At 41.5% G+C, this 27,391-nt stretch overlaps 1 protein-coding gene across 3 annotated transcripts in view; it reads left to right on the forward strand.

Moving 5' to 3' along the window:
* Nucleotides 1-27,391, forward strand: part of LOC139370582 (son of sevenless homolog 1-like) — a 72,179-nt gene that overhangs the window by 37,294 nt on the left and 7,494 nt on the right. For all 3 annotated transcript variants that reach the window (XM_071110159.1, XM_071110161.1, XM_071110162.1), the window contains 5 exons: nt 17,108-17,189; nt 20,691-20,813; nt 22,889-22,992; nt 23,198-23,420; nt 26,799-26,918. In XM_071110159.1, coding sequence (XP_070966260.1) covers nt 17,108-17,189; nt 20,691-20,813; nt 22,889-22,992; nt 23,198-23,420; nt 26,799-26,918 — 652 coding nt within the window. The remainder of the gene's footprint in view (nt 1-17,107; nt 17,190-20,690; nt 20,814-22,888; nt 22,993-23,197; nt 23,421-26,798; nt 26,919-27,391) is intronic.

The raw sequence follows: 27,391 nt of genomic DNA on the forward strand, positions 1-27,391 counted from the left end.
ATTCTGTTCAGAACAACCCCGGGTATTGACGCCATGTCATCTTGTACATCATACATAGTGATCATAAACTTTAACACTGCATGTTATTGTATTGCCACTGTGTTCCAATTTAGGCGCTTATCAGTGCCCAAATATGCTATTTCCAACCTGTATACAGGTACGAGTGTAAAGGGCTACGAGGAGCAGGAAGTAGACATGGGTCGCATCTTTTATGGCTCCCTCTCCACGTTTATTTTCCTGAATGTGAGAGAACTGGACAGTTGAAAGTGAATTCCTATAAACCTAGATATTTTCTGTATCTTGTTAATTTTGTCCTGACTTATTTTAAATTTTTTACTCACCTGTCCACACCATTGTACACCTCCAATGTTTGTGTTTATGCAATTATGCACTTGCCCAGTGCGTGGCGTGTCTGTTCCTGTTATCACCTTGTTGTTCTACACACAAAACCTTGAACATGGCGCAAACGCTGTTTATGCTAAACATAAAAGACAAGATAGTGGAAGGCCTATTTCTTCCCCCCACTTTCGTCATCCCCGCATTCATTTATAGCTGTTTTCACACTGCTCGTAAATATTTGGCCACTGTTGACGTCAGAACGCGGATATGTGATGACCTGCTTTGTTTCAGTGTCATTTTAGCCCCAGATAACACAACGAGAACTGATAAAGAACAAAAAACAAGTGGATGAAGCCTATTCATCTTCACGTCGCCATTTAGTAAGCGACCGGTAGTAGCAGATCTTTCCTGCCTGTAATTTGCCTATCTGTTTAGTGTTTAATGTTTAAAGGGGAAGTCCAGTATCCTCACCTTGTGCATAGCTGTTTAAAGAGAACCAAACCACGGATTACAGTTTTCAGGCCCATAGACTACTTTCAGGGTTAGGAACCCTCTAGCATCAAGTTATAAAATAATGAACTTCCCCTTCCACTGGTTGATGCTTATTTATAAAACCCTCTTAGGCCTCACTCCCCACTACCTGAGATATCTACTGCAGCCCTCATCCTCCACATACAACAGCTGTTCTGCCAGTCACATTCTGTTAAAGGTCCCCAAAGCATACACATCCCTGGGTCGCTCTTCTTTTCAGTTTGCCGCAGCTAGCGACTGGAACGAGATGCAACAAACACTCAAACTGGACAGTTTTATCTCAATCTCTTCATTCAAAGACTCAATCACGGACACTCTTACTGACAGTTGTGGAGGCTTTGTGTGATGTATTGTTGTCTCTACCTTCTTGCCCTTTGTGCTGTTGTCTGCCCAATAATGTTTGTACCATGTTTTGTGCTGCTACCATGTTGTTGTTGTGTTGCTACCATGCTGTGTTGTCATGTGTTGCTGCCTATGTTGTCATGTGTTGCTGCCTATGTTGTCATGTGTTGCTCCCTATGTTGTTGTCTTAGGTCTCTCTTTACGTAGTGTTGTCTCTCTTGTTGTGATGTCTGTTTTGTCCTATTTTTATATTGGAGTTTTTATTTTTAATCCCAGGCCCCCGTCCCCGCAGGAGGCCTTTTGGTAGGCTGTGATTGTAAATAAGAATGTGTTCTTAACTGACTTGCCTGGTTAAATAAAATAAAAATACAATTTAGACACAGCCCTTTGTGGAATGTTGGTGAGCTAGCCATTACAGTGTTGTTGGCAAAGATGCCATGATTTTCAGGCATAGTAAAATAGTCCTTTGGAGACAGGTTTGTTGACATATACAGTTGAAGTCAAAGTTTACATACGTAGGTTTTATTCATTAAGACTTGTTTTTCATCCAGTCCACACATTTCTTGTTAACAAGCTATAGTTTTGGCAAGTCGGTTAGGACATCTACTTTGTGCAGACAGATTATTTCACTTATAATTCATTGTTTCACAATTCCAGTGGGTCAGAAGTTTACATACACTAAGTTGACTGTGTCTTTAAACAGCTTGGAAAATTCCAGAAAATGATGTCTTGGCTTTAGAAGCTTCTGATAGGCTAATTGACATAATTTGAGTGAATTGTACCTGTGGAAGTATTTCAAGGCCTACCTTCAAACTCAGTGCCTCTTTGGTTGACATCATGGGAAAATCAAAATAAATCATCCAAGACCTCAGAAAAATAATTGTAGACCTCCACAAGTCTGGTTCATTCTTGGGAGCAATTTCCAAATGCCTGAAGGTACCATGTTCATCTGTACAAACAATAGTACGCAAGTGTAAACACCATGGGACCACACAGCCATCATACCGCTCAGGAAGGAGACGCGTTCTGTCTCCTAGAGATGAACGTACTTTGGTGCGAGAAGTGCTATATCGACATAACCTGAAAGGCCGCTCAGCAAGGAAGAAGCCACTGCTCCAAAACTGCCATTAAAAAAGCCAGACTACGGTTTGCAACTGCACATGGGGACAAAGATCGTACCTTTTTGAAGAAATGTCCTGTGGTCTGGTGAAACAAAACTGTTTGGTCATAATGACCATTGTTATGTTTGGAGGAAAAATGGGGATGCTTGCAAGCTGAAGAACACCATCCCAACCGTGAAGCACAGGGGTGGCAGCATCATGTTGTGGGGGTGCTTTGCTGTAGGAGGGATTGGTGCACTTCACAAAATAGATGGCATCATGAGGCATAAATCATTTTCTCTACTATTATTCTGACATTTCTTATTGTTAAAATAAAGTGGTGATCCTAACTGACCTAAGACAGGGAATTTTTTTCTAGGATGAAATGTAAGGAATTGTGAAAAAAAACAGTTTAAAAGGTAATTGGGTAAGGTGTATGTAAACTTTCAACTTCAACTGCATTTATCTAAAAGTTGGCATATTTCTGACATGTTGGGCTTACCCAGGACTCCTTAAAGACTCCATAATGCTTAATCTGTAGGTGCTACAAAGCAGAAATTGTCGTATGAAGCTTTACCACTTGTTCTGTAATATGAAGAGTTTGCTTTAAAAATATATTGTTTTGAGTTTATTGAAAATATAACATTTTTGATTTTGGCAAATGTTTCAATATATTCTGGAACATAATATGCTCTACAGGCATATCAAAGTTCCAGAGTGGGATCTCTGCTAGTTTTAAAGTATGGTCCATTTTATACAGAGAAATTGGCGTAGTTGGCAATGTAACCAATCACAGCCCTCCTTTTACTTGTATCCTGCATATCACCAGCAGAGGGCGACCATTTTGAATACATTTTCACGTTCACTGTTGGTAATGCTTACAAATTGGATCATGACTCTTAAGAGTAGCAGAGATCCCATCTGGAACTTTGATATGCCTGTAGAGTAGGCTATATCATGTTCAAATATATATATATATATATATATATATATATATATATATATATATATATATATATATATATATTTTTAAATGCCAAATCAAAAATGTCTTAATGTTTATTTTTCTATATTCATAAATTAATGTAAATATGTGATTGAAACCAAATTACTACTCATTACAGAGCAAGCAATAAAACGTCATGACATCAATATTTGCTTAGTAGCACCTACAGATGAAACACTATGGTATTTTAAAGGCGGCCTGGATAAGGCTAAAATGTCAGAAATATGCCAACTTGTATTAATTCTTTCTCAATTATGCTTTTAGATACAATTGACATTTGTATGTCAACAATCCTTCAACCTAAGGACTGTTCTATGGATTATATTTTGTGAAAATTCAGTAAACCATGGTCATTCTTTGTCTGGGTTTCGTGAGAAGTTACTCTTTTAGAAAGGCTGAATGACCCAGCATGCATAGTATTTCTTAGACCATGGGGTCTGTATTCTTCTCTACGGACGGGTGCCATTCTACTTAACCGGATACAAGGTTGCGATTGGACCAATAAGCTCTTCATTAATTAAAAGTAATGACGTCGTTTTGGGGAAATAAATCACCAAATTAAATCGCTCAAAGTCCAAGTGGATGTGGGCTCTGGTAATCCGGGGAGCAAAACATTTAGGCCAAGCACTTCTGAATTTGGTCTTTCTATGCATTGTTATTCAATGTCATGCAACCATACAGGTGTTGTATAAAATCTTCATAAAGACACAAGTTTTCCTTTGTTTAGCACAGAATCCTTTCTGAACTCTTACACATACGTTTGGATTTTGTCTCTGCAAGTCTAGAGCAGTGTTTCTCAACTGTGGTCCATGAGTACCCCCAAACTGTACACTTGTGTTGAAGCACACCTGATTCAACTCACCCAAGTGCTTGATGATTAGTTGACCAGTTGATTAAGGTGTGCTTGTTCTGGGCTACACCAAACCTGTGTGCTGTGGGGAGTATTGAAGGACTGGAGTTGAAAAACACTGGTCCAAGGTTATTCCAGCACAATACAAAGCCAGGAGAGAACATTCCTCTCATGGGTGGACTGTCCAGCTCACACCCCTGTGTAAACTTCCTCCCCCGAATAAAGAGTAGGGTGTAAATATAGGCCACTATTTTCCTTTTTAGTTTCCAACAGTCTGTGTGCCACTGATTTCAAATAAGCCAAGGGAAACAAGCCTTTTGAGGAAAAGTGTGTCTGTGTGGCCACGGTAATTTGAAAAGGGGAAAAAGGTGCTTCCTGTGCGATGCACCTCATGCCTGGACACACACCCTACTCCCACCCAGGAGACAGCAGGGCAGGGACAACACACACTTTCTCTCTTATCTCTCTGTCCTGACTATCTGCGTTACAATTTGCATGGAACTATGCTTCTCTTTTGCCATAAATTGTAATCAAGAATCCATGTAGTCCATGAGCCAGGAGGGTCGGTCGGGCTCACTTGGGACAACGATGTCTCTTAGTGATATTTTTTGAAGGTCTATGTCCCTTGAGTTGGAAAATGGGTGATAGCAGTGCAGCAATGGTAGCTTTCTGCGTGTTGTCTTTCATCCCTCCGTCCCATCTATTTTTCCCATTGGGATTTTACCCTATGACAAACTATCACTATACAACAAGTTATTGCTCATTTGTACCCTTTAATCTAATATCATTGGAAAGCTTAGAGAGAGACACATTTTCGGAATGTTCAGGTCAACAGAACGTTGGAACTCTGGTATATAACTGCAGTGGTGGAAAAAGTACTCAATTGTCCTGAGTAAAAGTAAAGATACCTTAATTGAGAATGACTCAAGTGAAAGTCACCCAGTGAAATACTACTTGAGTAAAAAAAAAATGGTTTTAAATGTACTTAAGTATCAAAAGTAAACGGAACTGCTAAAAATGTATTTAAATATCAAAAGGAGAAGTATAAACCAACCATTAAAAATTCCTTATATTAAGCAAACCAGACGACCAGATTTTTTTTAAATATATTTTTTTTGACGAATAGCCAGGGGCACACTCCAACGCTGACATAATTTACAAATGACGCATTTGTGTTTAGTGTGTCCGCCAGATCAGCGGCAGTAGGGATGACCAGGGATGTTCTCTTGATGTGTGTGAATTGGATCATTTTCCTGTCAAAATGTAACAAGTACTTATGGGTGTCAGGGAAAATGTATGGAGTAAATAGTAAAGTACAGATGCACTAAAGTACTACTTAAGTAATTTTTAAAGTATTTATACTTAAGTACTTTACACCACTGCATATCCGAATGACCTGTAAAAAGGAAACCCTGATATATTTTAAACTTTGATTGACAAGTGGTTCTTTCATGACCTTTCAAATGATATATAATACAGTGCATTTGAAAAGTATTCAGACCCCTTGACTTTTTCCTCATTTTGTTACGTTACAGCCTTATTCTAAAATTGATTAAATCTTCTTTTTTTTTGCCTCTTCAATCTACACACAATACCCCATAATGACAAAGCAAAAACTTTTTTTTTTAAATGTTTGCAAATATATATAAAAATACATTTAAAAAAATATCACATTTACATAAGTATTCAGACCCTTTACTCAGTACTTTGCTGAATCACTTTTGGCAGCGATTACAGCCAGTCTTCTTGGGTATGACGCTAAAAGCTTGGGACACCTGTATTTGGGGAGTTTCTCCCATACTCCTCTGCAGATCCTCTCAAGCTCTGTCAGGTTGGATGGGGAGTGTCGCTGCACAGCTACTTTCAGGTCTCTCCAGAGATTTTCAATCGGGTTCAAGTCCGGGCTCTGTCTGGGCCACTCAAGGACATTCGGAGACTTGTCCCAAAACCACTCCTGTGTTGTCTTGGCTGTGTGCTTTGGGTCGTTGGCCTGTTGGGAGGTGAACCTTCACCCCAGTCTGAGGTCCTGAGCAGGTTTTCATCAAGGATGGTCTGAGTCCTTCATGGTCTGAGAGTACTTTAGGTGCCTTTTTGGCAAACTCCAAGCAGGCTGTCATGTGCCTTTTACTGATGAGTGGCTTTTGCCTGGCCGCTCTACCATAAAGGCCTGATTGGTAGAGTGCTGCAGATCTGGTTGTCCTTCTGGAAGGTTCTCCCATCGTCACAGAGGAACTCTCGAGCTCTGTCAGTGACTATCGGGTTCTTGATCACCTCCCTGACCAAGGCCCTTCTCCCCCGGTTGCTCAGTTTGGCCGTGCAGCCAACTCTAGGAAGAGTCTTGGTAGTTCCAAACGTCTTCCATTTAAGAACGATTGCGGCCAGTGTGTTCTTGGGGACCTTCAATGCTGCAGAAAGGTTTTGGTACCCTTCCCCAGATCTGTGCCTTGACACCATCCTGTCTCTGAGCTCTACAAACAATCCCTTTGACCTCATGGCTTGGTTTTGCTCTGACATGCATAGTCAACTGTGAGACCTTGTATAGACAGTTCTGTACCTTTCCAAATCATGTCCAATCAGTTGAATTTACCACAGGGGGACTCCAATCAAGTTGTAGAAACATCTCAAGGATGATCAATGGAAACAGGATGCACCTGAGCTCAATTTCGAGTCTCATAGCAAAGGGTCTGAGTACTTATGTAAATAAGGTATTTGTTTTTTATTTCTAAAAACCTGTTTTCCTTTTGTCATTATAGGTTGTGTGTAGATTGATAAGCAAGTTTTATTTAATCCATTTTAGAGTAAGGCTGTAACGTAATAAAATGTGGAAAAGTCGAGGGGTCTGAATACATTATCGTGAGTGTGAGAGGGACCATTTGCTGACATGCACAAACATTTATACTGACTCTGCACACACTCGCATACAATCATCATGTAGGCTGCTACTCTGTTTATTATATCCCGATGGCTAGTTACTTTACCCCTATACATATTTACAGTACGAGTCAAAAATGTGGACACCTACTCATTCAAGGGGTTTTATTTTTTATATTTTCTACATTGAATAATAGTGAAAACATCAACACTATGAAATTACACATGGAATCATTTAGTAACCAAAAAAGGCTTAAACAAATCAAAATATATTTTATATTTGATATTCTTCAAAGTAGCCACCCTTTGCATTTATGACAGTTTTGCGCACACTTGGCATTCTCTCAACCAGCTTCACCTGGAATGCTTTTCCAACAGTCTTGAAGGAGTTCCCACATATGCTGAGCACTTGTTGGCTGCTTTTCCTTCACTCTGCGGTACAACTCATCCCAAACCATCTAAATTGGGTTGAGGTCGGGGGATTGTGGAGGCCAGGTCATCTCTCTCATCATCACTCAATACCTAAGTTTACCTCCACTGTATTCACATCCTACCATACCTTTGTCTGTACATTATACCTTGAAGCTATTTTATCGCCCCCAGAAACCTCCTTTTACTCTCTGTTCCGGACGTTCTAGGCGACCAATTCTCATAGCTTTTAGGCGTCCCCTTATCCAACTCCACCTCTGTTCCTCTGGTGATGTAGAGGTGAAGCCAGGCCCTGCAGTGCCTAGCTCCACTCTTTTATGACTTCTGTAACCGTAATAACCTTGGTTTCATGCATGTTAGCATTAGAAGCCTCCTTCCTAAGTTTGTTTTATTCACTGCTTTAGCACACTCTGCCAACCTGAATGTTCTAGCCGTGTCTGAATCCTGGCTTAGGAAGACCACCAAAAACTCTGAAATCTTCATCCCTAACTACAACATTTTCAGACAAGATAGAACGGCCAAAGGGGGCGGTGTTGCAATCTATATAGCCTACAGAGTTCTGTCCTACTATCCAGGTCTGTACCCAAACAATTTGAACTTCTACTTTTAAAAATCCACCTCTCTAAATACAAGTCTCTCACCTTTGCCTTCTGCTATAGACCACCCTCTGCCCCCAGCTGTGCTTTGTACACCGTATGTGAACTGATTGCCCCCCATCTATATTCTGAGCTCGTGCTGCTAGGCGACCTAAACTGGAACATGCTTAATACCCCAGCCATCCTACAATCTAAGCTTGATGCCCTCAATCTCACACAAATGATCAATGAACCTACCAGGTACCACCCCAAAGCCGTAAACACTGGCACCCTCATAGATATCATCCTAACCAACTTGCCCTCTAAATACACCTCTGTGGTTTTCAACCAAGATCTCAGCGATCACTGCCTCATTGCCTGCATCCGTAATGGGTCAGCGGTCAAACGACCTCCACTCATCACTGTCAAACAGTCCCTGAAACACTTCAGCGAGCAGGCCTTTCTAATCGACCTGGCCGGGGTATCCTGGAAGGATATTGATCTCATCCCGTCAGTAGAGGATGCCTGTTTTTTTTTTCAAAGGCCTTCCTCACCATCTTAAATAAGCATTCCCCATTCAAGAAATTTAGAACCAGGAACAGATAGCCCTTGGTTCTCTCCAGACCTGACTGCCCTTAACCAATACAAAAACATCCTATGGCGTTCTGCATTAGCATCGAACAGCCCCGTGATATGCAACTTTTCAGGGAAGCTAGAAACCAATATACACAGGCAGTTAGAAAAGCCAAGGCTAGCTTTTTCAAGCAGAAATTTGCTTCCTGAAACACAAACTCAAAAAAGTTCTGGAAAACTAAAGTCCATGGAGAATAAGAACACCTCCTCCCAGCTGCCCATTGCACTGAAGATAGGAAACACTGTCACCACCGATAAATCCACTATAATTGAGAATTTCAATAAGCATTTTTCTACGGCTGGCCATGCTTTCCACCTGGCTACCCCTACCCCGGTCAACAGCACTGCACCCCCCACAGCAACTCGCCCAAGCCTTCCCGAATTCTCCTTCTCCCAAATCCAGTCAGCTGATGTTCTGAAAGAGCTGCAAAATCTGGACCCCTACAAATCAGCTGGGCTAGACAATCTGGACCCTTTCTTTCTAAAATTATCTGCTGAAATTGTTGGCACCCCTATTACTAGCCTGTTCAACCTCTCGTGTCGTCTGAGATTCCCAAAGATTGGAAAGCAGCTGCGGTCATCTCCCTCTTCAAAGGGGGACACACTCTTGACCCAAACTGCTACAGACCAATATCTATCCTACCCTGCCTTTCTAAGGTCTTCGAAAGCCAAATCAACAAACGGATTACCGACCATTTCAAATCCCACGAAACCTTCTCCGCTATGCAATCTGGTTTCAGAGCTGGTCATGGGTGCACCTCAGCCACGCTCAAGGTCTTAAACGATATCTTAACCGCCATCGATAAGAAACAATACTGTGCAGCCGTATTCATTGACCTGGCCAAGGCTTTCGACTCTGTCAATCACCACATCCCCATCGGCAGACTCTATAGCCTTGGTTTCGCAAAGGATTGCCTCGCCTGGTTCACCAACTACTTCTCTGATAGAGTTCAGTGTGTCAAATTGGAGGACCTGTTGTCCTGGCCTCTGGCAGTCTCTATGGGGGTGCCACAGGGTTCAATTCTTGGACCGACTCTCTTCTCTGTATACATCAATGATGTTGCTCTTGCTGCTGGTGAGTGTCTGATCCATCTCTACGCAGACAACACCATTCTGTATACTTCTGGCCCTTCTTTGGACACTGGGTTAACAACCCTCCAGATGAGTTTTAATGCCATACAACTCTCCTTCTGTGTCCTCCAATTGCTCTTAAATGCAAGTAAAACAAAATGCATGCTCTTCAACCGATCGCTGCCTGCACCTGCCCGCCCGTCCAACATCACTACTCTGGACGGTTCTGACTTAGAATATGTTGGTAACTTCAAATACCTAGGTGTCTGGTTAAACTGTGAACTCTCCTTCCAGACTTGCATCAAACATCTCCAATCCAAAGTTAAATCTAGAATTGGCTTCTTATTTCGCAACAAAGCATCCTTCACTCACTCTGCCAAACATACCCTTGTAAAACTGACCATCCTACCGATCCTCGACTTCGCCGATGGAATTTACAAAATAGCCTCCAATACCCTACTCAATAAATTGGATGCAGTCTATCACAGTGCCATCTGTTTTGTCACCAAAGCCCCATATACTACCTACCACTGCGACCTGTACTCCCTCGTTGGCTGGCCCTCGCTTCATACTCGTCGCCAAACCCACTGGCTCCAGGTCATCTACAAGACTCTGCTAGGTAAAGTCCCCCCTTATCTCAGCTCACTGGTCACCATAGCAGCACGCGCTCCAGCAGGTATATCTCTCTGGTTACCCCAAAACCAATTCTTCCTTTGGAAAGAACTACAAAAATCTCTGAAACTGGAAATGAATCCCCCTCACCAGCTTTAAACACCAGCTGTCAGAGCAGCTCACAGATTACTGCACCTGTACATAGCCCATCTATAATTTAGCACAAACAACTACCTCTCCCCCTACTGTATTTATTTACTTTGCTCCTTTGCACCCCATTATTTCTCTCTACCTTGCACATTCTTCCACTGCAAATCTACCATTCCAGTGTTTTACTTGCTATATTGTATTTACTTCGCCACCATGGCCTTTTTTTGCCTTTACCTCCCTTATCTCACCTCATTTGCTCACATTGTATATAGACTTGTTTTTTCTACTGTATTATTGACTGTATGTTTGTTTTACTCCATGTGTAACTCTGTTGTATGTGCCGAACTGCTTTGCTTTATCTTGGCCAGGTCGCAATTGTAAATGAGAACTTGTTCTGAACTTGCCTACCTGGTTAAATAAAGGTGAAATAAATAAATAAATCTGATGCAGCACTCCATCACTCTCCTTGGTCAAATAGCCCTTACTCAACCTGGAGGTGTTTTGGGTCATTGTCCTGTTGAAAAACAAATCATAGTCCCACTAAGCGCAATCCAGATGGTATGGTTTAATGCTGCAGAATGCTGTGGTAGCCATGCTGGTTAAGTGTGCCTCTAAATAAATCACAGACCATGTCACCAGCAAAGCACCATCACACCACCACCTCCATGCTTCATCGGTGGGAACCACAAATGCGGGGTTCAGCCGTTCACATACTCTGCGTTCCACAAAGACACGGCAGTCGGAACCAAAAATATCACATTTGGACTCACCAGACCAAAGGACAAATTTCCACCCGTCTAATGTCCATTGCTCGTGTTTCTTGGTCTAAGCAAGTCTCTTCTTATTATTGGTATCCTTTTAGTAGTGATTTCTTTGCAGCAATTTGACCATGAACGCCTGATTTCACGTAGTCTCCTCTGAACAATTAATGTTTGTCTGTTACTTAAACTCTGAAGCATTTATTTGTGCTGCAATCTGAGGTGCAGTTAACTTCAATGAACTTATCCTCTGCAGCAGAGGTCTTCCTTTCCTGTGGCGGTCTTCATGAGAGCTAGTTTCATTATAGCGCTTGATGTTTTTTGCGACTGCACTTGAAGAAGCGTTCAAAGTTATTGAAATGTTCCATATTGACTGACCTTCGTGTCTTAAAGTAATGGACTGTTGTTTCTCTTTGCTTATTTGAGCTGTTCTTGCCATAGTATGGAATTGGTGCGCGATGTCTAATATTAAAGAAGTCTCAACGTATTGCTCGCCTGAGATAGTGTGGTCTATAGCTTATCATAAGGTACTCTATCAACCAAGAGGGTTCTCATCTATATTATTTGTAGCCGTCTATTTACCACCACAGACCGATGCTGGCACTAAGACCTCACTCATCCAACTCTATAAGGCCATAAGCAAACAAGAAAATGTTCATCCAGAATTGGCGCTCCTGGTAGCCAGGGACTTTAATGCAGGCAAACGTAAATCAGTTTCACCAGATTTTTACCAGCATGTCACGTGCTACCAGAGGGGGAAAAAAACTCTGGACCACCTTTACTCCACACACACAGATGCAAACAAAATTCTCCCCCGCCCTCCCTCCATTGGGCAAATCTGACCATGATTCTATCCTTTTGATTCCTGCTTACAAGCAAAATCTAAAGCAGGGAGTACCGCAGGGAGTACCAGTGACTCGCTCAACAACGCTACAGCTTTGTTTTGCTAGCACAGACTGGAATATGTTTTGGGATTCATCCAATGGCATTGAGGAGTATACCACCTCAGTCATTGGCTTCATCAATAATTGCATCGACGACGTCATCCCCACAGTGACCGTAAACATATACCAACCAAAAGCCATGGATTACAGGCAACATCCGCATCGAGCTAAAGGCTAGAGCTGCCACTTTCAAGGAGCGGGACACTAATCCGGACGCTTACAAGAAATCCCGCTATGCCCTCAGACGACCCATCAAACAAGCAAAGCGTCAATACAGGATTAAGATTGAATCCTACTACACCGTCTCTGATGCTCGTCGGATGTGACAGGGCTTGAAAAACTATTTCGGACTACAGAGGGAAACCCAGACACGAGCTGCTGCCCAGTCACGCGAGCCTACCAGACGAGCTAAATGCCTTATATGCTCTCTTCAAGCCAAGCAACACTGAAGCATGCACGAGAGCACCAGCTGTTATGGATCTGTGTGATAACGCTCTCGGCAGCCGACAGATCCACAGATGATGCAATCTCAATCGCACTCCACACTGCCCTTTCCCACCTGGACATAAGGAACACCTATGTCAGAATGCTGTTCATTGTCTACAGCTCAGCATTCAACAACATAATGCCCACAAAGCTCATCACTAAGCTAAGGACTCTGGGACTAAACACGTCCCTCTGCAACTGGATCCTGGACTTTGACGGGCCACCCCAGGTGGTAAGGGTGTCAACAACACATCTGCCTCTGATCCTCAACACTGGGGCCCCTCAGGGGTGTGTACTTAGTCCCCTCCTGTACTCAATGTTCATCCACTACTGTGTGGACAAACACAACTCCAAAACCATCATTAAGTTTGCTGACGACACAACAGTGGTAGGCCTGATCACCGACAACGATGACACAGCCTATATGGAGGTCAGGAGGTCAGAGACCTGGCAGTGTGGTACCAGGACAACAACCTCTCCCTCAATGTGAGCAACTCAATGGAGCTGGTCGTGGACTACAGGAAAAGGCGGGCCGAACAGGCCCCCATTAACATCAGCCCCACAAGTCTTGTGTAGACCTCCACAAGTCTGGTTCATTCTTGGGAGCAATTTCCAAATGCCTGAAGGTACCACGTCCATCTGTACAAACAATAGTACGCAAGTATAAACACCATGGGACCACACAGCCGTCGTACCACTCAGTCTCCTAGAGATGAACGTACTTTGGTGCGAAAAGTGCAAATCAATCCCAGAACAACAGCAAAGGTTCTTGTGAAGATGCTGGAGGAAACAGGTACAAAAGTATCTATATCCACAGTAAAACGAGACCTATATCGACATAACCTTAATGACCGCTCAAAACCGCCATAAAAAAGCCAGACTACGGTTTGCAACTGCACATGGGGACAAAGATCGTACTTTTTGGAGAACTGTTCTCTGGTCTGATGAAACAAAAATATAATTGTTTGACCATAATGTCCATTTAAGTGTGGAGGAAAAAGGGGGAGGCTTGCAAGCCAAATTACGCCATCCCAACCGTGAAGCACGGGGTGGAAGCATCATGTTGTGGGGGTGCTTTGCTGCAGCAGGGACTGGTGTACTTCACAAAATAGATGGCATCATGAGGGAGGAAAACTGGATATATTGAAGCAACTTCTCAAAACATCAGTCAGGAAGTTAAAGCTTGGTCGCAAATGGGTCTTCCAAATGGAAAATGACCCCAAGCACACTTCCAAAGTTGTGGCAAAATGGCTTAAGAACAACAAAGTCAAAGTATTGGAGTGACCATCACAAAGCCCTGACCTCAATCCTATAGAACATTTGTGGGCAGAACTGAAAAAGTGTGTGCGAACAAGTAGGCCTACAAACCTGACTCAGTTACAGCAGCTCTGTCAGGAGGAATGGGCCAAAATTCACCCAACTTATTGTGAGAGGCTTGTGGAAGGCTACCTGAAACGTTTTAGCCCAGTTTAACAATTTAAAGGCAATGCTACCAAATACAAATTGAGTATACGTAAACTTCTGACCCACTGGGAATGTAATGAAAAAAATAAAAGCTGAAATAAATCATTATCTCTGCTGTTATTCTGACATTTCACATTCTTCAAATAAAGTGGTGATGCTAACTTGACCTAAGACAGGGCATTTTTACTAGGATGAAATGTCAGGAATTGTGAAACTGAGTTTAAATGTATTTGGCTAAGGTGTATGTAAACTTTCGACTTCAACTGTACATGTACAAATTACCTCAACTAACTTGTACCCCCGCACACTGACTCGGTACTGGTACCCCCTGTATTTATAGCCTTGTTATTGTGTTACTTTATTTATTTTTTTACTTAAGAAACCTCTTGGAACTACCCATCCTGGATAGTACAGGTCAAAAAAGCATAGGTCAAAAAATATTACTAGAAATATTCATATCCATGAAATCACAAGTGAAATATAGTGAAACACAGCTTAGCCTTTTGTTAATCACCCTGTCATCTCAGATTTTGAAATTATGCTTTACAGCCAAAGCAAGACAAGCGTTTGTGTAAGTTTATTGAAAGCCTAACATAGCATTATGTCCAGCTAGCAGCAGGAAGCTTGGTCACGAAAAGCAATCAAATTAACCGTTTACCTTTGAGCTTCGGATGTTTTCACTCACGAGACTCCCAGTTAGACAGCAAATGTTCCTTTTGTTCCATAAAGATAATTTTTATAGCCAAAATACCTCTGTTTGTTGGTCACGTTATGTTCAGAAATTCACCGGAAATAGCGGTCACGACAATGGCGAAAAAAAATCCAAATTATATCCATAATATCGACAGAAACATGGCAAATGTTTTTTATAATCAATCCTCAAGGTGTTTTTCAAATATATATTCGATAATATATCAACCGGGACAATTGGCTTTTCAGTAGGAGCGAGAGGAAAAATGACTACCTCTGTCTTTTACGCAAGAATCACTCTGAGAGCCCTCAGCTGGCCACTTACCCAATGTAGTCGTTTACGCTCATTCTTCAACATAAAGGCGTGAAATTACGTCAAAATGCTGTAGACACCTTAGGGAATACGTATAAAAAGGAATCTGGTTGATATCCCTTTCAATTGCCAATAGGGGTGCATAGGAACACAACGGTTTCAAAATAAGAGGCACTGAATTTTCCTCAGGGTTTCGCCTGCAATATCAGTTATGTTATACTCACAGACAATATTTTTACTGTTTTGGAAACTTTTGTGTTTTCTATCCTAAGCTGTCAATTATATGCATATTCTAGCATCTGGTCCTGAGAAATAGGCGGTTTACTTTGGGAACGTTATTTTTCCAAAAATAAAAATAGTGCCCCCTAGTTTCAAGAGGTTAAGAAAATGTTTACCAAATGAACTAAACTCTTCTTGAACTGCACTGTTGGTTAAGGGCTTGTACGTAAGCATTTCACGATAGTCTCCACTTGTTGTATTCGGCGCATGTGACAAAGTTTGATTTGATTCTGCATTTTACCAAATAGGGCTATCTTCTGTATACCACCCCTACTTTGTCACAACACAACTGATTGGCTCAAATGCATTAAGAAGGAAAGCAATTCCACAAGGAAACGTTTAACAAGGAACACCTGTTAGTTTAAATGCATTCCACCTCATGAAGCTGGTTGAGAGAATGCAAAGCTGTCGTCAAGACAAAGGGTGGCTACTTTGAAGAAACTCATATAAAATATATTTTGATTTGTTTAACACTTTTTTGGTTACAACATGTTACATATGTTATTTCATTGTTTTGATGTCTTCACTATTCTACAATATAGAAAATAGTAAAAATAAAGAAAAACCCTTGAATGAGTAGGTGTCCACACTTTTTTTGTGTGTGTGTGTGTGTGTGTGTGTGTGTGTGTGTGTGTGTGTGTGTGTGAGAAATAAGTTACAAAAAAGGTTTGGGATGGTAAAATGTGTTCAGTGTAAACTTGAATGATTAAATCCAGATATAACGTATGTAGAAAAGATAATGGAGCTGTATTTTTTTTTTTAAATAAGATCTTCTTTGAGAACTAACAACCACCAGAATAAAAACTAAACTGTCAGTGAGAATCTAAAATGTATTTTGTTTTAAAGTTTGAGTCACTCCGATAGCATAAGAACACAACGTAAGCCAAGGCAAAAAATGTGTAAAATTGCAGGAAGTTAACTTTAAATTAACTGCCCAGTGAAAATCTAAATTTTTATAAGTTCTGTTGAGTCATACCCAAGTAATGTTGTTGACTTGTCCTACAGTATACTTGTATGTGTGGCCAAAGCCTAGGAGAAACACTGCAGTGTGTATGTCGGTGGTGGGAAGGGCAGGCGGGTAATCTATTTTTAAGCGTGTGTGTGGTGGAGTGGCAGTTGCGTGCGTCAGAGCAGCGTCTGTTTCCTGGCTGAAATGGTTCCAGGCCGATTGTTTGTAAATCCACACTGAGGCAGCTATTGTTCCCCCCCCCCAACCCCAGCCAGGCCCGGCGAAAGGGCTTGGACAGATCCATCATGTGAACCACGAGCTAACGATCCTGTTCGGACTGCAGAAGATCTAGCCCTTGCTAGGTGCCCTGTAGCTCACACTCCAAGACCCACATAACCACAGCATCCGCACTCCTAATATACACACAGACCTGGGTCATGTTCACTTGGGAATGTTTGATATTTTTCTTATTGGACAAGTCGAGTTGTCGACCATCTTTCAGTCCGTTTTTTTCTGTTTGGTGCCTAATAATACGCATGACATTGGTTAGCATATCTTAGACTGTTAACTTAATAGTTATAAGATATCTAGCCGGCAAACAGTAGCAAATTTAATTAGTGATCACTGAAAGTCATGAAAGAAAAATAGATACTTGCACACTGCTGGGAATGATTAACAAAATGGCTGACAATCCCATTGTTTTTCCTTCTTGCAGATCCAAATTTTGTCCGAACATTTCTAACAACCTACAGGTCCTTCTGCAAACCTCAGGAGCTGCTGGGTCTTCTTATGGAGAGGTGAGAATGTTGATGCCATTCTACGATTTGGGCTCCACTGTTATTATTCTATGAAGAACCGCCTTTGTCTAATATTGTATCATATTTTTCAACATCAGATACATTGCCTTTCACTTCGGAAAATGTTTTCAGTCAACAAGATTATTTGTCCGTGCTCGTTGACTCTGACCTTTGTCAGAACAAAGACAGAGATGTATTTATCATGGACAATATATTCCTATATACATTTATAGAAACTAGGGCTGTCCCTGACTAAAAAATCTTGATCAACCGAGAGTCCTCTGTTGTTTCGACCAATCAATTGGTCGACATTTTTAAACGTGTATTTTTCCATATTTTAAACGTGTATTTTTCCTTTTTTAATAAAATCAACTATATGTAGCTTGTCTGATGCTTTAAGTACACTGTTTGATCAAATAATTGAGACGCACAAATCACTCAAAGAAAAAAAAACTGTGCCGCCCTCCTCCCTCTGCTGCTGGCCTTTAGGCTACAGCAGGGGTCGGCGACCTTTTCCATTTGGAGTGCCAATTTATGTTATCATTTCTACCGTTCTGCGTGCCAGTTAGAATTATCAATTATTATCAATTATCAAAACAAACGGTTTCATTTAATTTTTCATTAATTTCTTATCTCAAAATATTTGCCATGTGGTTCATCTAAGTTCTATCTAAATGAATATTAAACAAATCTAAAAGTAACTTCTATTGCCATTGCCAACTCTGTAAAAAATAGCCTACATAAAGCCAACAAATAATAACATTGCTGCCTGCAGGTAGAAAATATCCTGATATAAGAAAATGTATATCCTATAAATCACATTGGCTACATATGGCCTGTCTGTATTGAACTTGAAACATTGTCATCATATTACATATAAAACCTTATTTGTTCATCGAAAATTGTGAATAACTCACCACAGGTTAATGAGTAGGGTGTGCTTGAAAGGATGCACATAACTCTGCAATGTTTGGTTGTATTGGAGAGTCTGTCTTAAATAATTCTCCACTCACAGTCTGTGCCTGTATTTAGTTTTCATGCTAGTGAGGGCCGAGAATCCACTCTGACATAGGTACGTGGTTGCAAAGGGCGTCAGTGTCTTAACAGCGAGATTTGCCAAGACAGGACGCTCTGAGCACAGCCCAATCAAGAAATCTGGCAGTGGCTTCTGATTTAAGTAACATTTTCACAGAACTGCTTGTTGCAATTTTGATGAGGCTCTCTTGTTCAGATATCAGTAAGTGGACTAGAGGCAGGGCATGAACGGGATAACGAATCCAGTTGTTTGTCATCCTTTTCGGGAAAGTACCTGCGTAATTGCGCACTCAACTCACTCAGGTGCTTCTCTATATCACATGTTAAATTGTCCGTAAGCTTGAGTTCATTTGCACACAAAAAATTCATATAGTGATGGAAAGACCTGTGTGTTGTCCTTGTTAATGCAGACAGAGAAAAGCTCCAACATCATTATCACAGCCTCAATTTTGTCCCGCACATTGAATATAGTTGCGGATTGTCCCTGTAATCCTAGATTCAGATCATTCAGGTGAGAAAAAACATCACCCATAGAGGCCAGTCGTGTGAGAAACTTGTCTGACCGCTTGCATTGATGACAAGTGAAAATTGTGGTCAGTAAAGAACTTTAATCTCGTCTCTCAATTTTTAAAAAGTGTCAACTTTGTCCCTTGATAACCAGCACACTTCTGTATGTTGTAAAGGCATTACATGGTCGATGCCATATCCATTGCATAGTGCAGAAAAAACACGAGAGTTCAGGAGCCTTGCTTTAACAATGTTAACCATTTTCACTGCAGTATCCAACACGTCTTTCCAGCTGTCAGGCATTCCCTTGGCAGCAAGAGCATCTGGGTGGATGCTGCAGTGTACCCAAGTGGTTTCGGGAGCAAATGCTTGCACGAGCTTTACCACTCCACTATGTCTCCCTGTCATGGCTTTTGCGCCATCAGTACAGATACCAACATGAGCAGCAGCTACGTTTGGCTACATACAGACTGTTAGTGGAATTCCCGTGAGAGAGTAACGGTTAATGTGATTGGATGTTCATTATTTGACTTGGCTACCTGTATTTGACATTGTGTTGTTATTTTGCTGAACACTAGATGGTTTAATTTTATTTTTGGCAGTGAAACGAGGCTTCTCAGGCAAAATACAAATGTCAACGTTGGGCTGTTGGAAAATGTTAAAAAATATATATATTATTATTTAAAAAAATGTATATCACCTTTTTTATTTGGCGTACCCCCGATGGCATTGCATACCCCAGTTTGGGAATACCTATACTAGGCTATCAACTGGATCCAGGCCCGATGCTTGCGCTACCCGATGCTCGCGCTAGCAAACTTGCAACATTTTCTAAATTATTCTGGGCCCTCAGAGTTTCTTGCGCCAGTGAACTTGGGACAGACAGACACAGCTGTAAGCTATTTGTGCAAGGGATAAGAAGTAATTAGGGATTTTAAGATGTTTGCACTGGATCAGAAGATTACGTTTTTCCCTTTCATGCTGAGGGATTCGATCGAAAGGGAGAGAGCTGGAAATATTTTTCAAATATGTTGAGGAACCATTGTCATTATCAATAAAAACACACCTTTACTCGCTGTTTGAGGTGAAGAATAAATAACTTTGAGAAGCTCCACAACTAGAGAGGCACAGCGGTCTAAGGCACTGCATCTCGGTGCAAGAGGCGTCACTGCAGTCCCTGGGTTCGAATCCAGGCTGCATCACATCCGGCTGTGATTGGGAGTCCCATAGGGCGGCGCACAATTGGCCCGGGTTTGGCTGGGGTAGGCCGTCATTGTAAATAAGAATTTGTTCTTAACTGACTTGCCTAGTAAAATAAAGGTAAAATAAAATAAAAAATGTGATGGTGAGTTAAGACAATCAGACATTTTTTCTCACATGTAGGATAGGTTGTGAGCTCTGCAAACAAAATAACTTGTCCCCTCCGACGATGAGAACGGTAAACAACTGTAATAATGATATATTGAATCCATTAACAGAAATGACTGTAACCAAACAAACATTATAGATTAGAAATTGAGAATGAACGGTAAATGTACTACTCTGCTGATGATCTATGTAAATGGGGATTGCGCGCGAAATGTCAGGAAAGAGACATTGTGCATCTTAGCCACACTCCCTTTCTTGGATTGCCGCGGCCTCTGCATATTCCACTAAGGCATGCGTGAATCAGACAGGTGTCTTGTATGCCATGAAAAATATATATATATTCGCGACTGCTCCGCTCAAAAAATCCCGTCTGACCAACAGCCTATCGACCAAACAATCGAACAGTTAACTAAATGGCGTCAGCCCTGGTAGAAACATACCTAGGTGTTCAAACATTTCGAATTATACCAATCTTTATTGTTGCCATCTAGTGTATAGCAATCACCATCTACTGTCTGGTTTAAAGGTGTCTCCCAGATTCCACACTACTGAGTCTTCTCGGTTGTGATTTTGTTTTCCGGAACCTTCCAGGTTTGAAATCCCAGAGCCAAAGCCCACAGAGGCAGACCAGATGGCCATAGAGAACGGAGACCAACCTCTCAGCGCCGAACTCAAACGATTTCGCAAGGAGTTTGTCCAGCCAGTCCAACTCCGGTACCTCTCCACACCTCCCAACTTACCATACCTAATTCCAGAGGATGTGTTCATTAGGGACTGTAACAGAACATGTGACAGCAAAAAGGATGAGGTAGCCCCTGTCTGTTTTTCATTTTGGTGCCTAATGAACATGACCTAGGGGTCAACAAAACATCCTGGTTTTCTTGTGATCCTTATGGTGCCACATGGAGGGTAGTCTGTCCTGATTAGCAGAGAAAGGTTTCAAACTGTTTCAATGCTGGGTTGAAACAGAAGCATGCACTTTTTTTTATATACAGTGCATTCGGAAAGTATTCAGACCCCTTCCCCTTTTCCACATTTTGTTACATTACAGCCTTATTCATTACAGCCTTTTTTATCCTCGTCAATTTACACGATACCCCATAATGACAAAGCGAAAACAGTAAATGTTTTATTTTTTGCAAATGAATTTAAAAAAAATGTTTAAACAGATGCCTTATTTACATAAGTATTCATAGCCTTTGCTATGAGACGTGAAATTGTGCTCAGGTGCACCATGTTTCCATTGATCATCCTTGAGATGTTTCTACAACTTGATTTAAGTCCACCTGTGGTAAATTCAATTGATTGGACATGATTTTGAAAGGCACACACTTGTCTATATAAGGTCCCACAGTTGACAGTAAATGTCAGAGCAAAAACCAAGCCATGAGGTCGAAATAATTGTCTGTAGGGCTCAGAGACAGGATTGTGTCGAGGCACCGATTTGGGGAAGGTTACTAAAACATGTCTGCAGCATTGAAGGTCCCCAAGAACAGTGGCCTCCATCATTCTTAAATTGAGGAAGTTTGGAACCACCAAGACACTCTTCTTAGAGCTGGCTGCCTGGCCAAACTGAGCAATCTGGGGAGAAGGGCCTTGGTCGGGGAGGTGACCAAGAACTTGATGGTCACTCTGACAACGCTCCAGAGTTCCTCTGTGGAGATGGGAGAACCTTCCAGAAGGACAACCATCTCTGCAGCACTCCACCAATCAGGCCTTTATGGTAGAGTGGCCAGGCGAAAGACACTCATCAGTAAAAGGCACATGACAGCCCTCTCAGACCATGAAGGACTCAGACCACCCTTGATGAAAACCTGCTCCAGAGTGCTCAGGACTAGTGTGAAGGTTCACCTTCCAACAGGCCAACGACCCAAAGCACACAGCCAAGACAACACAGGAGTGGTTTTGGGACAAGTCTCTGAATGTCCTTGAGTGGCCCAGCCAGAGACCAGACTTGAACCCGATCGAAGATCTCTGGAGATACTTGACAATAGCTGTGCAGTGACGCTCCCCATCCAACCTGACAGAGCTTGAGAGGATCTGCAGAGAAGAATGTGAGCAACTCCCCAAATACAGGTGTCCCAAGCTTGTAGCGTCATACCCAAGAAGTCTCGAGGCTATAATTGCTGCCAAAAATGCTTCAAGAAAGTACTGAGTAAAGGGTCTGAATTCTTATTTAAATGTTATATTTTTGTTTACAATTTTTTATAAATGTGCAAACATTTCTAAAAACCTGTTTTTGCTATGAAAAACAATTGTGGACAAAGTCAAGGGGTTTGAATACTTTCCGAATGCATTGTAAATATTTTTTTGTAAATATATATAATTTTTTAATGCAAATATTTCACTACTTTATTATGTTCCACTAACCCTGCCACCCCTCCCCTAATTGGAGTAAACTAATGGACAACAATACTCAGGCTTCACCTCAGGTTATACATACTACATAGATTTCACGGACAATAGATTTTACATTATCTTTTTTGTTGGTTTTTAGTCCCAGCCTTCAGCTACCCTCAACCCTTCCCATCTCTCTCTGAAGAACATGCAGTTTTCATTTCTAGCTGCCATATATATTTTCCAGCATGCACTCTTTGTAGTTCTCAATCTGTGGCTTTCTTGTCTCTTATCAGTTAACTCATCTCTTTCCCAGTATTTTAGGAGTTGGTTCAAGTTGCTAATCCAGGGTCAGATTTATTTAGTTTTTAGGTCAGGATTTGTAGTTAGCGGTCTCTTGCTGGTCCGTAACTGCTATCTAACTGGTTTTGACCCACCCTCTCTTCCTGCAGAGTACTGAATGTATGTCGCCACTGGGTGGAGCACCACTTCTATGACTTTGAGCGGGACTGCCAGTTACTGAAGCGTCTGGAGGAGTTCATTGCATTGGTGCGAGGTATGTGTGGATAAATCGGGGCAAGGACTTTCTCTTCTCCTCCCGTTGCATATCCTCTCTTTTTGTCTTGTATTTTCTCCTCTTCTTTTCCTCTCCCGTCTCTTGTATTCTATTTTCTTCTAATTTAGTGTATTTTTTTCTCTCCTCTCTTCTCCTTCACTTCTCTTCTCTGAGTGACAATCTCCCTCTCTGTGACCCCTCCCAGGCAAGGCCATGAAGAAGTGGGTGGAGTCCATCACCAAGATCATCCAGAGGAAGAAGCAGGCGCAGGCCAACGGGCCCAGCCACAACATCACCTTCGAGACCTCGCCGCCACCCATCGAGTGGCACCTCAGTAAGCCGGGCCAGACAGACCAGTTTGACCTCATGACCCTCCACCCAATTGAGATCGCCCGGCAGCTCACACTGCTCGAGTCCGACTTCTACAGGTAGGCCTACAGGACCGTATGGCCGTCCACGCAAGTGTTTTTTTTTTACTCCCATTCCTTTTTGTTCCTGTCCAGTACTAAGGCACCTCGATTTGTCACTGGCTTGATTACTTGGATCAGCTGTGTAAGTGTTGTCCTAGAGCAAAAATGTGACCCACCACCTGGATTCGGTCTTATGTAGCAACATTTGAAATAGTGTCTTTTACATTGGATAAAAGTACAGACTCCGAGCTAGAAATGTGGATATCGTACACTCCAGTTGAGGAACATTGAGAAAGTAATTCTGCTTTGAAAGTTGATAAACTGGTAACCCCACTTTTGAGAAAATGGCCCTTGAATGTTTTGGTACACCTACTTGGAAAGCTCTTCTTTGTCTACACGCATTCAGCATTGTTCACACCCTCTTAAGCCTTAGCCCAACCAATCTAAGGATTCACATTTGAGGCCATGTGCTAAACTGAGTGAGAAGTGTAGTAAACAACAAAGTATTTCAAGACTAAAAGTGCTAAAAGTAGTAGCCTACAATAAGTAAAAGCTCCAGGAAAAAATACACTTCATCTAGTCCTTGTACAATATCCTAATTTGGCTTTGGTGCAGGCCATGTTTTTCTTTACCATCTCTGGTAAACACACACTATATCAAATAAAATCTGTTTATTTGTCACATGTACAGGATACAGAAGGTATAAATGGTACTATGAAATGGTTACTTGCATATTTGCAAGTAATATAAAAATCAGATAGTGTCCAGATAAAAATATAGTGTCAATATTTGATCATTTATTAGATGATGCTTACCCAGACACACTTGCCTAAATTGATAGGCCATGTGAAAGAAATGCTATATCCACCCCCCAGCCACATCTAGCTAAGTGGATGGGCCTCTATTGTCTAGACGTACACATGTTCATGAAATACAACAGATGGCCGTAAAATACAACAGATGGCTAGGTAGCGAGCTAACATTAAGCTATAACTAGCAATGTAAATCGTTTTCTGATTCAAATAATATTACTACAGATCATACACGTAACGTCAGCAAGCTAACATTCGCTAGCTAGCTAACAGTACGCTTTAACTTGAAATGAAAAATGACTTTCTGACAAAATTAGAAACTTATAATATCTGAAAATGACTCTTACATGGATGAAATCTTCACGGCAGACTGGAACCATTTAACTCCGTTTTATTTGTAGCTACATCTTTTTTTGGCCAGCGTTGTGTTAAGTCACTCCGGTTCACACTGACCGTGGCGTGTGCAGAAAGTAGCCCATCACAACTTTTTCCAACTGATCTGTCGATAGCGCCTGCTAAATTCAGGGCATCAATGTTGTTGAGAAAAGTAGCAAAACTTTTGTAGTTCTCAATGGCTAACGTTAAAACTTTCAAAATCCGGCGCAGTAGAAAGGACTATCAATACATACTAAAGAGTTCACGTTACAGAGAGAAGCCTGCTACATGGCAGACCAAACCAAACTCATCTCCCGGCATGTCCAGCCCACCCATCTCAGCCAATCATGGCTAGCGGGAAGGTTCCTGGCTTTTTCCGTGGCTAAACCAACTAGGCTTGTAATTTTAACAATTTAATTTGTATTTACAGATGGAATATACATTTTCTATTAAGGCACATGAAAGTTCACATGTTCCAGAAGGTATTTCTGCCCAAAAACACATTTTGATAAAAAGTAAAAAACGTTCAAATGCCTCTCCTGTGAAGTAGTGATGTACGACATACGCCTAGCTTCCTGAAACGGGGCACACGTGCTGTATTTGTTTCCTTAATTCCAGGTGGGGCGTGAAGGGTGGAGGTGTTCCACTTTATTTAGTCCCCTAAATACCCAGTTATTATTTGTTATCAATTTTGTTATATAATTTCATGTAATTAGAAAGTTCTCAGTGTTAATAGGACTTTAAAAAACGAACAACTGTAGTTTGGGATGTTCTTTCGGGATTCATATCTTTGCAGTTGCACCCAGATCCTCCTCAGAGGTTGTTTACATTGGAAGATACTCATTCATGGACATTTCAATTGATATTCTTATGGCTAAGTGATCAATTTTTTTCCCAGTGAATAAAATTGAGTTCATGATTCGTCACACTTGATGCAGTCTTCACTTTGGATCCAACTCTTGTCTGAATGTGTTTCTATGTTTTCCCATTTTGTCAGATTAAAGTTGTTTAGTACAATAGAGGACACGTGCGCACAATTCTTCTCACATATACTTACACACACACACGAACGTGCAGCACCAGAGAGGGGACGCAGGGACACACTTCCCCCTCTGACGTCGCTGGGCCTGTGGGAACAGCTAGGGTGGGCCGTACCCAAGGTTATCCCCTCACCTCTTTCCCACGCTCCGGGGTGAAGTTTCCCCTAGGTGCAGATCAATGATCAGCTTCCTCTCTCCCTATATTAACCGTAACCGTTAGTGGGGAAAATTCAACTGACCCAAGATCAGCATCTATGGGTAACTCAATGTATGTACTGTAAGAATATCAATTGAAATGTCCATGGAGCTGGTCCTCATTAATAGGTCACTTCATTACTCCCTATTTGTTTACTATACAAGCATCTGATTTACCTAACTTTGTTGTTGAAGGATAAAAACATGAGTTACAAAACACATTCACAGGGTTGGTTAACTCTTAAGGTTCCTCGGGTCTCCACCAAATTAGGTAAATCCGCTTTTAGTTTTAATGCGTCCCACTGCTGGAACAATTTACAGATCTCATTAAAACTGGATGTTCTGGTGCTGCTCGGATGTTGATTGAAAACCTAGTAGCTGAGAAATGTAACTGTTTGATTGTTTATTTGCGTTTTGCATATTTAATATATATATACTTTTTTTTTATTTTATTTTTTTTACACATTTACGCACATGTAGTTTTAAATGTGTATATTGATGTGTATTGTGTACACAGGGCTCCCCTGGAAAAGAGGCCCTTGGTCTCAGTGCAGACTACCTGTTAAAATAAAAACATTCACATATTCAACCTACTCCATTTCCTACGACGAGATCACAACACATCGGCTCGGTGACCCAAAAATGGTCGCCGGTATTGTCTGAAAATCTTAGCGCAATGCTGGCACAGAAAGCTCCCTTTGCTGCCAAGACTGGAATCGGTAGAAGTTTGCACCTGACCACTGACAGTCAGATTTTTTTTTATTTGTCATTTAACTAATAATGGTGGTCCTCTGTGGCTCACATAGTGAGGCTTCAATTCCTGCTGGGATCACATAAACATACAGTATAGTGCCTGCATACATTTTTTGTAAGTCGCTTTGGATAATGGCATAGAATAGTTAGGGTATATGGTAATCTCCTCCTACATATTTGGTTTGGAGAATTATTGACCTCTCTCTGACCTATATCTACAGGGCGGTGCAGCCATCAGAGCTGGTGGGCAGCGTGTGGACGAAGGAGGACAAGGAGCTGAACTCTCCCAACCTTCTGCGCATGATCCGCCACACCACCAACCTCACGTTGTGGTTCGAAAAGTAAGAGCGTCAATTTAGTTTTTTGGCAGCACAAAGAAGCGGTCCTCATGTGAAATGTGACCATGATACTCCTTACACTTGCAGTGTTGACCAAGCATTTTCTATGATCAATTTATGGCATGATAAAGTAAATTATGTAGCTGTTATGTAGCTCAATGTATACTGAACAAAAATATAAACAAGTATAGTGTTGGTCCCATCATAAGCTGAAATAAAAGATCCCAGAAATGTTCCATAAGCACAAAAAGCTTATTTCTTCTCAGATGTTGTGCACTAATGAGTTTACATCCCGGTTAGTGAGCATTTCTCCTTTGCCTAGATAATCCATCCACCTGACAGGTGTGGCATATCAAGGAGCTGATTAAACAGCATGATCATTACACAGGTGCACCTTGTGCTGGGGACAATAGGCCACTCTAAAACAGTTTTGTCACACAATGCCACAGATGTCTGAAGTTTTGAGGGAGCATGCA

Source organism: Oncorhynchus clarkii, chromosome 17 (genome assembly GCF_045791955.1).
Source record: "Oncorhynchus clarkii lewisi isolate Uvic-CL-2024 chromosome 17, UVic_Ocla_1.0, whole genome shotgun sequence".
Taxonomy (NCBI): Eukaryota; Metazoa; Chordata; class Actinopteri; order Salmoniformes; family Salmonidae; genus Oncorhynchus; species Oncorhynchus clarkii.